At 36.2% G+C, this 18,922-nt stretch overlaps 1 protein-coding gene across 1 annotated transcript in view; it reads left to right on the top strand.

The window, feature by feature from the left end:
- The window catches only part of TRPA1 (transient receptor potential cation channel subfamily A member 1), a 336,909-nt gene that overhangs the window by 158,020 nt on the left and 159,967 nt on the right, over positions 1 to 18,922 (top strand). Inside the window, exons 9-12 of the mRNA XM_053715123.1 lie at positions 2,879 to 2,978; positions 4,420 to 4,520; positions 5,232 to 5,401; positions 7,502 to 7,666. Of these exons, the coding sequence (XP_053571098.1) occupies positions 2,879 to 2,978; positions 4,420 to 4,520; positions 5,232 to 5,401; positions 7,502 to 7,666 (536 nt within the window). The remainder of the gene's footprint in view (positions 1 to 2,878; positions 2,979 to 4,419; positions 4,521 to 5,231; positions 5,402 to 7,501; positions 7,667 to 18,922) is intronic.

Below are 18,922 nucleotides of genomic sequence, written 5' to 3'. Positions count from 1 at the left end.
TAAACTATAATAATTTTTTCATACAAAGAGCATTTTTTCTTGCAGGATACAAAGCGTTACTTATGGCTATCTAAAATGTTTTATAAGTGATTTAATAGGTTGGGACCCCCCTCTTTTTTCTATTTATAGGATTATTGAACACAAAAGTAATATTAGGACTAAACATGATTTGGCCCCATTAGCTCATCATTTTTCTCATGGCAACGCATACTGTGAGTCAATTACATTTTGAAATGATTGATCATGTACCTAAGTTATGTAGAGGTGATAGAGAATTAATTCTGAAACAACGTGAATGTTATTGGATTTATGAATTAGGTACCCTTGAACCAATAGGTGTAAATAGAGATTGAGATCTAGCTGTGTTTCCTTAAACATTTCCTGCATTCCATTAATCAGATTAGTGCTTTGTATAAAATCAAGTATCATTTATAAACATAAAACTAAAAAAAAAAAAAAAAAAAGAAGATTGTAGTTAGTAAGACAGTGTATATATGTTAATGGCTGATATTGAAAATAAAAGCAGACATACCTGTTTTCCAGAAACGTCCAAATTTACTTTATAGAGGTAAAGCAGATATAAGAATATTGTAGGCTACAACTTATAAAGACTGTTTATGCATTATTTCTGACTAGTACTAAAGCCTGTGTACACGGGCCATTTTTTGCAGTACAGCGGTCCCACCCCTTGCTCTCTCCCCCCTCTCTTTTGCTCTCTCTCCCCCCTCTCTTTTGCTTTCTCTCCCCCCTCTCTTTTGCTTTCTCTCCCCCTCTCCTTTGCACTCTCTCTCCCTCTTTTGCTCTCTCTCTCCCCTCTTTAGCTCTCTCCCCCCTTTATTTTGCTCTCTCTGCCCCCTCTTTTGTTCTCTCCCCCCTCTTTGGCTCTCTCTACCCTCTTTGGCTCTCTTCCCTCTTTTGCTCTCTCTCCTCTTTGGTTCTCTTTCCTCTTTTGCTCTCTCCTCTTTGGCTCTCTTTCCTCTTTTGCTCTCTCTCTTCCCCCTCTTTGGCTCTCTCTTCCCCCTCTTTGGCTCTCTCTCCCCCCCTTTGGCTCTCTCCCCCCTCTATTTGGCTCTCTCCCCCCCTCTCTTGCTCCCTCTCTGGCTCTGTCTTTCAAACCCTTTGCCTCTCTGGCCATGCCCCCATCGTGGCACCCCGCCCGGCCATGCCCCATTGCGGCAACACCCGCCCGGCTACGCCCCTCGTCGTGCCCGGCCACTCCCATCACCACACCCGACCATGCCCACATCACGATGCTCCCGTCGGCCACGCCCCCTGACATTCCGCTTCAGCCTTGCTCTGTGCTGAGTGCCGAGTGTCAGGATCCAAACGGCCAGGTATGTTTCTCTAACGTGCAGTCTCTACTGCGCATGACTGCATCTGACAAACATACTTGGCCATTTATTATATAGGATAATTAATTATATGCATTATATATTATACTTAATAACAGATACACTTCACAACACATGCAGCATACATGCATATGAGTGAGTAATCATGTGATTAATATAAAATCAATGGTTATAAACAAAATATAATGAAGTTTCCACTGCCGACAAAATAATGACAGAACCAGGTGACTCATCCTAAGGTTCTTTACAGAATTTTGACATTTAATGGGAAATAGTACAATAGATTTTTCTATTTTTAAATGTTTTGTAGATGATCCATTTATATAGCCCACCTGGGGGTGTTTTTGTAAAAATGTATATATTTTTTGCTTATTTTTAAATCACATTGCGCTGATTTTCAGACTCCTAACCAAGCCCCAAAGTTTTAGATGTATAATGATGTATACAGACTTCAGATGGCTTCTTTTTGTATAATGGGTCATATGCAGGGGAGGGGGGGGTCTGCTATCAGCCCCTTTCAGTGGGTGTCCAAGCCTAACCTCATCAACAGTGCTAAATTGAGAGCTTCTAATAGGTTTTTAAAATATTTTTTACTGGATTTTTTTTTTAATCAGTATCTGTGCATATTATTCTTTATAGTAGTGTCTATTACATGCACTTAAAAGACAATTGGTGCATACTGTCCTTTTAAAGTTCCTAAGCATGCAGTATAGTGTTTTTTCATTTTACAAATAAAGAGCAAACTAATTTAAAAAAATGCCTACTGAATAATTGATAGGTTTATTTCTTTTACATTTCTTTGCATTTCTGCTCAAAGTGTAGATTCAGCTGTTTGGCTCTTAATGATTTTTTTAAAGGAATTTTAAACTGTCTGTTCCATTGTTGTAATAAATCAAAACACTAAACAGTTGCTTATACTTAATAGTAATCATTGCAATATGTATTATTCATCTATTTAAATGGATTTGACCTTTTATTTAAAATTTTACACTACATTTGTGCTTCCTGCCACAGCCCTACAAGAAGGAGGGGCCTTTGCAGGAAGTTTTATCTTAGCCTAATGTCATAAAACTTCTAGGCTAGTGAATAGACTGGATACAATGGAGTCAGATTTGCTCATCCAGAATTGACAGAATAAAAACTTAGGTTTTGAAAATCCTTTGCTCTTAAAACACTGAGGCGAAATGGCTACACTGAAAATTTATAAGTGCGAATTTTGCAAGAAAACAAGTAAGTTAATTGCTTTTTTTACATAATCTTTTTCTTTTTTATATTTACTTTGATTTAACATATTTGTTTTTACTAAAGGAAAACGGTTTAATATCCCTTTAATGCTTTGTTACAATCTTCAGATATTTAATTATTGACTTATTTTACTGTTCAATTTACAATTGTGGAGTCCATCTGCACTGCAGTACAGCAATCTCTCCTTTTAGATACATACAAACACACAAAAGATAAAAATACTTGCACCCATATGATTTTTGTTGAAGCGTTCACTGCTTAACGCCTCTTTTTATTTACAGGGAGCAAATATTGACAGTGTTGATAACGAATCGCGCACACCTCTGCTGTTAGCCACTTCATGCTCTGCTTGGAAAATTGTAAATTTACTTATTGAAAAAGGTATGTTCCAAGGCCCTTTTCAGTATTATTTGTGCGTACCACCTGACATCTTCCTGTTCAATGTGTCATTATTCTTCATATATTTCTATGGTGAATCATACATTTTTTTTTAACCACTATAACATTTGATTATCTAAACTTAAAAGGTTTAATTACTCCAAAAGTAGTGGGTAATTTCATAACCAATACTAAGTATATTTTTATGGCCTTAGTTAACTGGTACCTGAAAGAGCAGAAATAAGATTTAATCATTATATTTTTTTTTTATGTAATATATTTTTTAAGATTATTATGTAAATAAGTTATATGTTTAGGTTTGGTTCTGTTTTAAATTCACTCTAATATGCTTTTACCTTAATAACTTACATCCTTTTCTTCATTCCTCATTATATTAGCCTTATCTTTATAAAACGTAATATTCCCTTTGAATTTAAAAAAAAACGGCTGTTTTACAGACCCGCTCTCTGTGCTCTTCTGAGCGGGTTTGTTTTATTCACACAGCTTATCGGGCCAGCTGTATAGTCACAGCCCGGCCCGACCACGCCATAACACTAAGTGCAGCTTGCTCCTGCTGTCAGACGCCCCTTTTTGATTAACCGTTAATGTATATGATAGGCTCTCCTAGGGGCATATACCTGATTAATCACGTAATTGACTGAGACATCCTAATAATGGGTTTAAAAGGCTTGGATATTCTATACTCGGTTTGTCAAAATCAAACACACATTGAAAAAGGCCGGTGTAGCAGCCAAAATGTGTTTGTTTAATTTGTTTTGATGAGATCACTGTATATGTTGCTCCTGTCACCTGAAGCCGACGCTTCCAGTTATTGGCCAGGAATACAGGGGAGTAGCCAACAGTGTTTCATATCATTTTAAGAGTTTGTGGTGCATCTTTGGTGAGAGTTCTCCTCACCTTCTTTTTTAAATATTGTTATTAAAAGTTTAGTTTTACTTAGAGTTATTTCTTATATAGTACAGCTGATTACCAAGACTGACTGTCATATATCGTTAGGTTTTAATTATGTTTTGTTTTATGATCTAAAACTAATATCATATATGCTGCTTGTCTCTGTCATAAAACTCAAAGGATATCACATGTTGTACAGGTGTTACAAGTAAATAATGTCTTATATAAAATGCATTCTTGCCCAGTTTTACTTTAGTAGTGTAACACCACCCAGAATACTTTAGTTATTACTGAATGATAATATTTCTACTTTTTGTTGTTTTGTTGTTTTAATTGATTTTTTTGGCAGTTATGAACTTTCTAACCTTATAAATGTACAATAAAACATGTGCTCAATATTACATGCCAATATTTACAGATAGGCTTAAAATTTGCAATACAAGGTTTATATCAGTCGGTAACAATATTTAGACATACAATTATAATGAGAGATATATATATATACATAAACACATTATATTTCACATTTTAGGTGCAAATGTAACCCTTACTGATAACCATGGCAGAAATTTTCTGCATTTGACAATACTACAGCCCGGCGGCCTGAAAAACATAAATACAGAATTTCTCCAGGTAAGATGGATATATTATTTGTGTAAAATTATGTAATTAAAAGTAGAACATTGCTGTTTTTTCCATCTCACTTTTTTTGTGCGTAGTTTCCCAAAATCGCAACTCAATGGAATAGGCTGAGCTTCCAGGGAGAGCAGACCTCATTTGCTTATCTAAATAATTTACACAAACTCCCCTTTATCTTATTTCAACATAACCAGTGAGACCAATACTTACTTAGAACAATAGAAAGTTACAATTTAAGCACCTCTCATTCCAATACTCCACTGGGAGAGTGACTAATTTATAAACATTCTTGATTACATAGTCTTTTTATAACCACTACTTTAGTATTGCAGTTTTCAATTTTGGCAAGGAAACCAGCTATGAGCTATCTGTAAACAATTTAATTCACTCCAGCAGGTAAAATGGAACATTGGGGACACATTAATGGGACATTAAAGTCAACATTAAATTTTCATGATTCAGATAGAGCATGCTGGTTTAAACAACTTTACAATTTACTTCTATTATCAAATTCTACTTGTTCTCTAGATATCCTTTGTTACAGAGTAAATCTAGGTAGAGCTTATAGGAACTGTCTACAAACATCCTCTCAGTTTTTATTATTTTTGTGGGGGAAAAAACTGTTTATATGCTTTATAACTCACATACCTCACAATTTTGGAAACATTGATTCATTGTAAGGATCTCTGTTATTATTTCATATAGATGGAGAAAATAAAGCAACTTGTAAGCAATGAAGACAACGAGGGCTGCACACCACTTCATTATGCCTGCCGACATGGGGTCCCAAATTCGGTTAATAATCTGATAGGACTTAATGTTTCTCTGTATTCCAAAAGTAAACAGAAAAGATCAGCTCTCCATTTTGCTGCTTGGTAAGATTTTTTTTGCATGTAAAATAAAACCTTTTAAATAATGGCACAATTTATAGTTCATTCAAATAGAATAGTGTAAAATGAATTAAAGTATAAACATTGTGTACTGCAGAAAACATTGGTATGTCTTTTTACTATTTCCATTGTAGTTAAATTAAAACTCTTGTATAATTGAAGGTTTTGCACTCACATTAGATTTTCTTTGATTGACAGTAAATATGCACAGAACATTTTTATGAAAATGTATTTTGATCCAGTTTAACCAGAATAATTTTTACAATGTCTAACTTGTTTTGGATCAATCTATTCCAAATATAATTTGCTTGTAAAAGCCATTATCTATAATCATGAAGAAATAGAAAGAAGCATCTATAAAGCACTTGCTTATTAAACATAATTATCATCAACAGAATAAATATTGTTCAGGATTTCAAAATAAGGTAGTTCTTATTACATGGGGTTAATTAAAACATTATATATTATATTACGGTGCTCCTAAAAATCCACCACCAGGTCTATTTATAAAATGATAATTAAAAAATAACAACAAACTTCTTTCCTCCCCAAACAAATCAAGTAAAATTGGCAAATGTATTCCATCCATTAAATATATAAACCATGGGACAGCACCTGCAAAATACTACGGAATACCCATTGTTGTTTATGCAACAACCTAAAAAAGACCCCTATGAAAATGTCTACTGGTGACTGTTCAATCTCAGAAAAGGTCTCTGTCTATTCTGTCGTAAGAATAAAGCAGTTATATAGGAAACAATGTTCTGGATCTGGGTGCTTAAATCGGAAAAGCAATAACTTATATATTCCACATATTAAGATACAATAGAAATTGACAATGTGCATCAGATATTTTAGCTGCGCTCCTCTGTAGCTTTCATATGGGTTGGGTGATTTCAATCACTTAATATGTGGCATATATAACAGAAAATACATTAATCAGAACATTTAGTAGAAGGTCAACAGTTTTTTTATATTAAAGGGACATAATACTCATATGCTAAATCACTTGAAACTAATGCAGTATAACTGTAAAAAGCTGACAGGAAAATATCACCTGAGCATCTCTATGTAAAAAAGGAAGATATTTTACCTCACAATCTCCTCAGCTCAGCAGAGTAATTTCTGTGTAAAAAGTTATACTCAGCTGCTCCCAGCTGCAGGTAAAAAAATAAATAAATGAAGAAATGAACAGCAGCCAATCAGCATCAGCAGTGCTGAGGTCATGAACTCTTACTGTGATCTCATGAGATTTAACTTAACTCTCATGAGATTTCATAGTAAGCTTCCTTTACCTGATTGGTGAAATAACATGAGAGTGCACAAGGCTCATCCTTTCAGCTGTCCCAGGACAGACATACTAATATGCTGCTTAGAAATCCTTTACAATGGGAGGTGGCTACTGAGGAACTTTTGAGGTAAAATATCTTTCTTTTTTACCTAGAGATGTTCAGGTGATATTTTCTAGTCAGCTTTTTACAGCTATACTGCATCACTTTCAAGTGTTTAAACATTTAGGTATTATGGCCCTTTAATAGATGCAGAACTATTTATACAAATCCAACTAAAAACATTACAGGGGATAGGTACAGTAAGGATTATTATACATTATATACCTTGATAACTGTATTTGTTTCATCGCAAGGAACATATTTCTGCTGTGATTAGATTAGCTGAAACCTATCTGATGAGGTGTAGGAAATAAAAGTATGAATATTATGTATTAAATACCCTCATAAAGTCCATATATAAATGCATTTTGTGTATCATTGCCCAAAAAAATAAAATAAAGGAACAACCAAGACAGCTTTAAAATAATTGAACTCCTTATCTGTCAGAGAGGGCTGCTCACTGAAACAATTTCTGGCAAAGGCTTAGAAACAAATGAACATGTGAAAGAATAACAATGGATTTTTTTAGTATCTTTTATAATCTGACATTTCCATGACCAGTTAGTTATATGTTATTGGGTTTTTATGTACAAATTAATGATTGAAGTGGATTTATAACCTTATAGAATTGGGTAAAATCTGAGTCTACTGGTACCTATTCCAAATATATGTATATATTTTTTGTATGGTCAAGTTATGGTCGTTTCAACACCTGCCAACGACTTCTTAGATTTGTATGTGATGCAAGACTTCTCAACGATTGTGATGAAAAGGGACTGACGGCTCTTCATTTAGCTGCCCAAAATGGGCACGAAAAGATAGTTTTCCTTCTTCTGAAAAGGGGTGCACTTCTTTTAAGGTACAAAAAATATTTGTAAGATTTATTTTCACTTAAAATAAGCATATAATTCAGAAGATATTTTTTTAACATTAAGAATGCAGTAATTTTCTTTCTTAATAAAATTAAAAGTTTTGCTAGAGGGACTTTGTGGCAGCTGACATTTCATTCACTTAAAAGGACTCTGCACTGTAAAATTGTGTTTCCCTTAATTTGTTTCCAATGACTTTTTATACCACTGCAGGGTATAAAATGCATGAGAAATTGCTTTTTTAGATTTGTTTTTGTATATGAAATAGATGTTTTGTTTTTTGAAACCACAACCCATTAAGGGCTAAATTACTAGTGGCGTTCTAAGTGTAGTGCGCAAGCGATAAGGGGCATTTCACAGTTCTTTGCATGCATCTGAAATAGCGCATGTATTATGAGTTGAAAGTAAACACGTTGTGCGCAATCGAACTCGTGTTGGGTTAGCTCTGGTTAACTGTTAGGCGAGACATTTGAAAGTACCGTTACACTTATAATACCAATGTCTGATAACATTTTTTTTTTTAAATTATTATAAGGGTTCAAGTATATGAGGTCTCAGGTGTTTAAAAAAAAGGCAGGCTTTAACATAGATATACATACACATGTCTAAATATGTGTATGTGTATATATATATATATATATATATATATATATATATATGTGTACATATGTATTTAGATATTTTTTTTACTATGTATATGTACTGTACACAATTCACATTCCAATGTTTTTCACATAATAGAAAATGTTCTATGTATTTTTAAATAGATATTCCAATATATCTGTATATAGCTATACCTATATGTAATCATGTGTGTGTATATACAGTATATATATATATATATGTGTGTGTATTGATATATATTTTACCCCAAAAATTCACACACACACATATATATATATATATATATATATATATAGTGTATATATATATATATATATATATATAAAAATATGTATTTAAGAATAAATAGAACATATTCTTCTATGTGAAGAACATTGGATATTTATATTTCGTGTCGGGTTGAGCGCACTTTAAAGGATAGTCAACACAAGAATTTTTGTTGTTTAAAAAGATAATCCCTTTATTACACATTCCCTTTATTACCCAATAATACCAATTTTACCTCTGTAATTACCTTGTATCTAAGCCTCTGCAAACTGCTACCTTTTTTCTTTTTTTTTTTACAGACTTGCATTTTAGCCAGTCAGTGCTCACTCCTAGGTAACTTCACGTGCGTGAACTCAATGTTATCTATATGAAACACATAAACTAATACCCTCTAGCGGTGAAAAACTGTCAGATTAGAGGTGGCCTTCAAGGTCTAAGAAATTAGCATATGAACCTCCTAGGTTTAACTTTCAACTAAGAATACCAAAAGAACAAAGCAAAATTGGTGATAAAATTAAATTGAAAAGTTGTTTAAAATTTCATGCTCTATTTGAATCAGGAAAGTTTATTTTGGACTTGACTGTCCCTTTAAATAAATGCAATTGGGTTAGAACGCGAGTATAGGTGTTAGTTTTTTTTTTCAGTTTTCACGCTTCATTAAAGTCTATGGGAGAATATTTTAATGCAGTTGCGATATTCTAAGATCCACTTTTTACGAGTGTCAGATTTTTGGTCTAGCGCTAACTTTTTACTTTCAACTCATAATGTGAGCGCAACCTGGCGTGCAAAAAAGCCTCAGTCTAGCGATATTATTGCTTGAGTGGGAGCATTATTTAATCACTTTCTGTACACACACAAACTTCTTTATATTAACTCTGTCTGTATACCAAAGCCCAATTGCAAATTGCAAATTAAGGGGAGTCGGGGACATTCAAGTAAAAATTTAACTTGCTACAGGAGGTGTGGAAATACAGTAGACATAACTGAAATTTGTCAAACAAAAATCGACTACTCATTTGAAGCTCAAACTAAGCACTATTGGATTGTCTTTTTAAAATGCATTTGTTGTTTATGGAAATCTACTGTATTTACTGGAACTCTCCTAACACAGCCAACACTTAAATATAGAAACTTGCAGTATAGGTAAGAATAGCACAGACAAAAATAGCTATTTCAAAGGTTGAAATAAAGGCAAATGAGCTATTGTTAAACAATTTAATACACTCCAGCAGGTAAAATGGATCATTGGGAAAAAATTAAAGGGTAGAATAAATAGGGTACATTGTCCCTTTAAAACAGCAAGACACCAAAAAAAATTGGAGCCTGTTTCTTCCCATTATCCAAATCTAGTTCATCCCACACATATCTATGCATCTTATAGATACAGTTTTCCTGTTTGTATCAGACAATAACCCTCTTCTATCAAATGAAAAAGAAAACGTGTTTATTTAGAAATTAAAATCATAGTGGGTAGATGCTAAAAGCACATTGTTTAGTCTTTTCAGATAAAAAGAGTTTTCAAAATATCTTTCCGATAACAAGCCTGCATATTACAAGTTGAAGTAAAAGGTTGCACTTGAGTAGAATTAGCAGTACTGGAGATCTAGGATTAAGAAAGTTCTCAAAACACATCAAAACATATGTAAACAAGCAATTACACTCATATATACACTATTTAACAAAAAATATAAATTGAATACTAATAAAAATGTTTTGTGAGGGTTATCTACAAAAGGGTGAGCGCTAATAAATAGCTAGTAATAACCTCAATGATATATGAGAATATAAATACAATTAGAATTGCCAGCAATTTGGCATATTAAAGGAAAGTTAAATTTCAGATTAAGAAGTGTATCTTTCTTCCCAACGATGGTAGCCTCCTCCTCACCAACAATGGTCCAGAGATACTATATAAAAGACAAAACAAAGGGGCGCCTCATGTGTGGTATCATCAAATAAGCACAAAGCCACAGAAAAAAAGCCAAATGGGTACTCACAAGGCTCTGGAGCACACCTATGTGCTTGTAGGGACAGGCTGCAGATTTTATCAGGTGTGACAGCTCACCCACAGAGAATATCAGTCATTCACTGTAGTAGAAAGATAAAACACAGAAAAAGCACCAAATTGTGCAGATCACAAAAACCCCTTCATCAGCATACAAACGTGTAAAAAACAAACTCTTTTATAGTGTGTGGTGTTACAGAAAAATACACAAACCTAGTAATCTCCAAAAGTGCGCCAAATGTTCCGTGTATGGAACGCATACTGCGTTCCACTGTAATAGCCGAAACCGGAAGTTCGATTACATCACTTCCGGTTTTCGCCAATGATAACAAAGTTAAACATAAGTGTATCCGATACAATTTGAATATAATTAACTTAAATAACATGTTGCATATAAGTGTCAAAATACTACAATCAGTGTGTGAAACCAATTAAGCAAAAAACGAGTAATGCTATACGATGTGGACACAGTGCATTCACTATGGCAACAGCTTCCATGGTAACAGTTGCCATAGACTACTGTACACAATCTGTGAAACGTGGTAATAACAGTGAAACTTATAATGACTCATATACTAAAAGAAACATGTATGGCCCTGGGCTATTATGCAGAAACATGGGATTAATCACCTATACTATTTACACATATAAAAAAATAATAAAGCCAAGGGTTGGATCTATAAAAACAAGGATATGTTTCCAAAGATACTATTTGTAGTCTTCATAACCTATAAAAAACACGAACAGGACTATATCATAGTGCTTATGAAAGTAATCATATTGCATACTAGCAGATGCAGAGAAATAAATAATAATGCCAGCATGTTATTGTAAATGAGGGATGACTTCAATAATGACCATTATACACATACATGAGAACAATGCCATATCTTATATACGGTACCATATATGCATATCAAACTTGCGCATTAGAAAAAACATATGTGTAAACATATATCTAAGGCACAGGCCTTAGTATGGCAAACAAAGGGGTGCACAACAGCATGTAGAAAGGAATAAATGCAAGGTTATATTCCCTCAGTGTCCCAAAATTACGTGGAATAGAGTCATAATGTATGACGAAAATAACCAAAATGATTATTAAGTGCATGAAAGTCAGAGTAACCAATAGAGAAAAGCCAGGCTTCCACTTAGAGATAGGGATACCAAACGTTCCCCATCCAAAGTGCTGTGAGCACCCTGCAGACAACACCCAATCAAGGGAGTCATATTGCATGTTGCTAACACAGAGCCACCATGCCCTCTCAATGTACCCCAGGTATGTAGCACGTTTGGTCAGGATCATAGAAGGCTCTTGAAATCTGGCATTGTATTCAAGCCGCCCGGTTGTATGGTGCCCAGCCTGAACATCCATTGAGCCTCACATCTGAGTAGTTGTTTGTTACGGTCGCCGCCCCTCTCCAATGCGGGTACATGATCTATTAAAATGTAGTGAATGGAGGAAATGGAATGTCCCTTATTGGCACAGTGTCTCGCCACTGGTTGTTCCGAGTCACCTTGTTTTAAGGCAGTCCTTATGGCATCCTGATGATTGGCCATGCACTCATGTAGTGAGCCAGAGGTCTTGCCTACATAAAAACTGGAGCATGGGCAAAATAAGAGATACACAACGTGTGTAGTAGTGCACGTGATGGAATGTCTTATGGTAAATGTCCGGTTTGTATGTGGGTGATGAAACGTTTTAGTGCCAATGAGGCCATTACAGGTCATGCAGCCTAAACAACGTTAGGAGCCTTTGATGTTACCCCTAGTGCCAGATGTATAACTCTGTTTGGGGTCCGTATTCATTAGTAGATCTTTAAGGTTTGTACCCCTCTTAAAGCCCACCATGGGTCGTAGGTTAGTTGTAAATGGCAATTTAGGGTCTGAGGTCATAATGGGCCAATGTTGGCGAAGAATTTGACCCGTTTTTCTGGTTGCAGGTGTAAAGGTAGTAGACATGATTAACTTGTCTGATGTATCCCTCTTAGGTTTGGGTCAAATCAATTATGTTTGTGTGAATGTAGACACAGCTTCCATGGTTTCTTGAATCACAGATGGTCTATAACCCCTGGAATGAAATTTCTCACCCACTCCAGCCAGTTGGGAAACCCCAGTCTTAATATTAGAGTTATTACGCATTGTTCTAATGAATTGCGATTTTACAATGCCCTTCAATAATGCTGGGGGATGGCAGCTGTCCGCCCTAAGTATGGAGTTGCGGTCGGTGGGTTTATGGTATAATGTAGTGCCAAGTCGACCTGAATCCTTAAAAACTGATATAGTAGTCAAACCACCTATGGAGTTCCTCCAGGCAATTTGCTCCTCATGCACTAAACACCGAGTCATTTTTTAGGGGTAACAACACGCTCACAGGGAGGGGGAGGCACAACAGACCCCATATTAGGAGGGCGGGGCATCAGACACAGACCCCCCAGACGACCACGACAGAGGACATAGTCATCAATTTAAGCACACATACCCTCACAGAGAGTGAACGTAAAGTTTTGAATAGAGGGTTATCATTTGTGCCTAGTGTCCCCACATCCGAATTTGACTTAAAGTTGGACATTTATAAATTGAACAGGTCTTTGAAAATTAGGGAATTCTTTCAATCTAGAGAATCCACAGCAGTGAAATCTCTGGTGGAACCTCAATGCAAGCTTCCAAGCTTATTTGAACCCACCAATAGTAGCCCCAGCACAAAAACATTCCTTAGATTGGTTACTCAGGATCTTGACTTTGAAAGAACCCAAACCTTGTGGAAACACAACTTATCCAGGGAAGAACAGAGCACCATTCGAACTCTCCAGGATGACTCTTCTGTTGTCATCAGGCCCGCCGATAAGGGCGGAGCCATTGTCCTTTTGGATTATAGTGATTATAGAGCAGACATCCTGGAACAGTTGGCTGACAGTCACACGTACACACAATTGCCTTCTGACCCAACAGGTGTGTATAAATTACAATTAGACAGCCTCATTACGTTAGGGTTTGAACAGGGATTCCTGTCCGAACACATACACATACACATCCTAAGATACCCATCTTATACTCGATCCCCAAGATCCACAAGAGGTTGGACCGCCCACCGGGCCGCTCCTATTGTGTCGGCAAGGCAGTCACTTTCCCAACCAATTGCACAATTTGTGGACGTGTTACTCCAACCTGTGGTAAGGGCGATTAGTTCGTATATCATGGATACTAATGATTTCATCAGAAAGGTGCGGACTGTTGACATCCAGCAAGATGATTTACTTGTGAGTCTGGATGTCAACAGCCTGTATACCATTATACCTCATCATGGAGGGTTAAGGGCCGTACAGGAACACCTCACTGGCAACCCTCTTTATGAGGGTCCTCCGGTGGAGTACATGCTATCCCTCATTGAGTATTGTCTATTTAAAAACTACTTTCATTTTGAAAGAAGTTTTTATTTACAGATAGCTGGTACAGCTATGGGTTCCTCCATGGCCCCCTCATACGCCAACATCTATATGTCACAATTTGAAAACATGTATCTGTGGAATAACTATAATGCATCCATCATTTGTTACTATAGATACATCGATTACATTTTTTTGGTGTGGCGGGGGGGGGCATGGAGGAACTCCATAGGTGGTTTGACTACTATAACAACACTGAGAGTACTGTTAGATTCAAAATGACAGTGGATGACCAGAGCATCAATTTTCTGGACCTTTCAGTTTTTAAGTATTCATGTCGACTTGGCACTACATTATACCATAAACCCACCGACCGCAACTCTATACTTAGGGCGGACAGCTGCCATCCCCCAGCGTTATTGAAGGGCATTGTAAAATCGTAATTCATTAGAACAATGCGTAATAACTCTGATATTAAGACTGAGGTTTCCCAACTGGCTGGAGTGGGTGAGAAATTTTGTTCCAGGGGTTATAGACCATCTGTGATTCAAGAAACCATGGAAGCTGTGTCTACATTCACACAAACAGAATTGATTCGACCCAAACCTAAGAGGGATACATCAGACAAGTTAATCATGTCTACTACCTTTACACCTGCAACCAGAAAAACGGGTCAAATTCTTCGTCAGCATTGGCCCATTATGACCTCAGACCCTAAATTGCCATTTACAACTAACCTACGACCCATGGTGGGCTTTAAGAGGGGTACAAACCTTACAGATCTACTAATGAATACGGACCCCAAACAGAGTTATACATCTGGCACTAGGGGTAACATCAAAGGCTCCTATCGTTGTTTAGGCTGCACGACCTGTAATGGCCTCATTGGCACTAAAACGTTTCATCACCCACATACCAACCGGACATTTACCATAAGACATTCCATCACGTGCACTACTACACACGTTGTGTATCTCTTATTTTGCCCATGCTCCAGTTTTTATGTATGCAATACCTCTGGCTCACTATGTGAGCACATGGCCAATCATCGGCATGCCATAAGGACTGCTTTAAAACAAGGTGACTCGGAACAACCAGTGGCGAGACACTGTGCCAATAAGGGACATTCCATTTCCACAATTCGCTACATTTTAATCGATCATGTACCCGCTTTGGAGAGTGTGGAGATGTGAGGTTCAATGGATGTTCAGGCTTGGCACCATACAAATGGGCGGCTTGAATACAATGCCAGATTTCAAGAGCCTTCTATGATCCTGACCAAACGTGCTACATACCTGGGGTACATTTAGAGAGCATGGTGGCTCTGTGTTAGCAACATGCAATATGACTCCCTTGATTGGGTGTTGTCTGCAGGGTGCTCACAGCACTTTGGATGGGGACCCTTTGGTATCCCTATCTCTAAGTGGAAGCCTGGCTTTTCTCTATTGGTTACTCTGACCTTTCATGCACTTAATAATCATTTTGGTTATTTTGGTCATACATTATGACTCTATTCCACGTAATTTTGGGACACTGAGGGAATATAACCTTGCATTTATTCCTTTCTACATGCTGTTGCGCACCCCTTTGTTTGCTATACTAAGGCCTGTGCCTTAGATATATGTTTACACATATGTTTTTTCTAATGCGCAAGTTTGATATGCATATATGGTACCGTATATAAGATATGGCATTGTTCTCACGTATGTGTATAATGGTCATTATTGAAGTCATCCCTCATTTACAATAACATGCTGGCATTATTATTTATTTCTCTGCATCTGCTAGTATGAAATATGATTACTATGATAAGCACTATGATATAGTCCTGTCCGTGTTTTTTATAGGTTATGAAGACCCATAACCACAAATAGTATCTTTGGAAACATATCCTTGTTTTTATAGATCCAACCCTTGGCTTTATTATTTTTTTATATGTGTAAATAGTATGGGTGATTAATCCCATGTTTCTGCATAATAGCCCAGGGCCATACATGTTTCTTTTAGTATATGAGTCATTATAAGTTTCACTGTTATTACCACGTTTCACAGATTGTGTACAGTAGTCTATGGCAACTGTTACCATGGAAGCTGTTGCCATAGTGAATGCACTGTGTCCACATCGTATAGCATTACTCGTTTTTTGCTTAATATGTTTCACACACTGATTGTAGTATTTTGACACTTATATGCAACATGTTATTTAAGTTAATTATATTCAAATTGTATCGGATACACTTATGTTTAACTTTGTTTAACTTTGTTATCATTGGCGAAAACCGGAAGTGATGTAATCAAACTTCCGGTTTCGGCTATTACAGTGGAGCACAGTATGCGTTCCAAACACGGAACATTTGGTGCACTTTTGGAGATTACCAGGTTTGTGTATTTTTCTGTAACACCACACACTATAAAAGAGTTTGTTTTTTACACGTTTGTATGCTGATGAAGTGGTTTTGAACCCCAAAAAACGTTACATTAAAATCCTTTGCGAGTAAAAAAGACCTGTGAGTGCATCTTCTGTTTGCCTATTCATCTGTATTCTTGCACCCAGGCTGTTGCCGAACAGGAGGGATGAACTGGAATTTGTACATTTTATATATATATATATATATATATACACACACCTTTGAGACCTTTCCAGTCAAATACCATTAAACATGCAATATTATTTGTAATCATTTTTAATATGTTTTATTGTGTTATGAATGGAAATACTTTACATTCCAATGTTCTTCGCATATCTGTACATACAATATATATATATATATATATATATATATATATATATATATATATATATATATATATATATATATATATATATACAGGGAGTGCAGAATTATTAGGCAAGTTGTATTTTTGAGGATTAATTTTATTATTGAACAACAACCATGTTCTCAATGAACCCAAAAAACTAATTAATATCAAAGCTGAATAGTTTTGGAAGTAGTTTTTAGTTTGTTTTTAGTTATAGCTATTTTAGGGGGATATCTGTGTGTGCTGGTGACTATTACTGTGCATAATTATTAGGCAACTTAACAAAAAACAAATATATACCCATTTCAATTATTTATTTTTACCAGTGAAACCAATATAACATCTCAACATTCACAAATATACATTTCTGACATTCAAAAACAAAACAAAAACAAATCAGTGACCAATATAGCCACCTTTCTTTGCAAGGACACTCAAAAGCCTGCCATCCATGGATTCTGTCAGTGTTTTGATCTGTTCACCATCAACATTGCATGCAGCAGCAACCACAGCCTCCCAGACACTGTTCAGAGAGGTGTACTGTTTTCCCTCCTTGTAAATCTCACATTTGATGATGGACCACAGGTTCTCAATGGGGTTCAGATCAGGTGAACAAGGAGGCCATGTCATTAGATTTTCTTCTTTTATACCCTTTCTTGCCAGCCACGCTGTGGAGTACTTGGACGCGTGTGATGGAGCATTGTTCTGCATGAAAATCATGTTTTTCTTGAAGGATGCAGACTTCTTCCTGTACCACTGCTTGAAGAAGGTGTCTTCCAGAAACTGGCCGTAGGACTGGGAGTTGAGCTTGACTCCATCCTCAACCCGAAAAGGCCCCACAAGCTCATCTTTGATGATACCAGCCCAAACCAGTACTCCACCTCCACCTTGCTGGCGTCTGAGTCGGACTGGAGCTCTCTGCCCTTTACCAATCCAGCCACGGGCCCATCCATCTGGCCCATCAAGACTCACTCTCATTTCATCAGTCCATAAAACCTTAGAAAAATCAGTCTTGAGATATTTCTTGGCCCAGTCTTGACGTTTCAGCTTGTGTGTCTTGTTCAGTGGTGGTCGTCTTTCAGCCTTTCTTACCTTGGCCATGTCTCTGAGTATTGCACACCTTGTGCTTTTGGTCACTCCAGTGATGTTGCAGCTCTGAAATATGGCCAAACTGGTGGCAAGTGGCATCTTGGCAGCTGCACGCTTGACTTTTCTCAGTTCATGGGCAGTTATTTTGCGCCTTGGTTTTTCCACACGCTTCTTGCGACCCTGTTGACTATTTTGAATGAAACGCTTGATTGTTCGATGATCACGCTTCAGAAGCTTTGCAATTTTAAGAGTGCTGCATCCCTCTGCAAGATATCTCACTATTTTTGACTTTTCTGAGCCTGTCAAGTCCTTCTTTTGACCCATTTTGCCAAAGGAAAGGAAGTTGCCTAATAATTATGCACACCTGATATAGGGTGTTGATGTCATTAGACCACACCCCTTCTCATTACAGAGATGCACATCACCTAATATGCTTAATTGGTAGTAGGCTTTCGAGCCTATACAGCTTGGAGTAAGACAACATGCATAAAGAGGATGATGTGGTCAAAATACTAATTTGCCTAATAATTCTGCACTCCCTGTATATATATATATATATGTGTGTGTATCTATATCTACATTTGTATCTATATATTTGTATATATTCATATAGATATATAGGTATAGATAATAGATATACTTTTTTTTAAAAGCAATTACCTATATATATATATATATATATATATATATATATATTTAAATTTAAATATCTATTAAAAATAAAAATAACATTGTATTCTATGTGAAGAACATTGGAATGTAAAATACTTGTTACTTACATTGGGTTTAGCACTGTTGGTGTAGTGTTTTGTTTTTTTTTTGGTTTTTTTTTAGTAGTGTGCCCCATGGAAGTCTTATATGCGGAGAAGAATCTTGAGCTGTTTCAGTGTCTTAAGTGTTTAAGTTAACACGTCTGATTTTTCGCTCGCATGCTAACATTTTATACTTTTAACTTGTTATACAGGTGCTATTTAGCCCCCGCCACTTGTAATCTGGCCCAAAATGTTTAACCAAAACATTTTGAACACACAATACCATAAAGTGCACCCAATACTTTCATAGGAAGAAGCAGTAGCTCACCCAATGCACTTATATTACAACATATTACAAAAATT

This window comes from Bombina bombina, chromosome 5 (assembly GCF_027579735.1).
Source record: "Bombina bombina isolate aBomBom1 chromosome 5, aBomBom1.pri, whole genome shotgun sequence".
Classification (NCBI taxonomy): Eukaryota; Metazoa; Chordata; class Amphibia; order Anura; family Bombinatoridae; genus Bombina; species Bombina bombina.
This window is presented reverse-complemented; position numbering and strand designations above follow the sequence as displayed.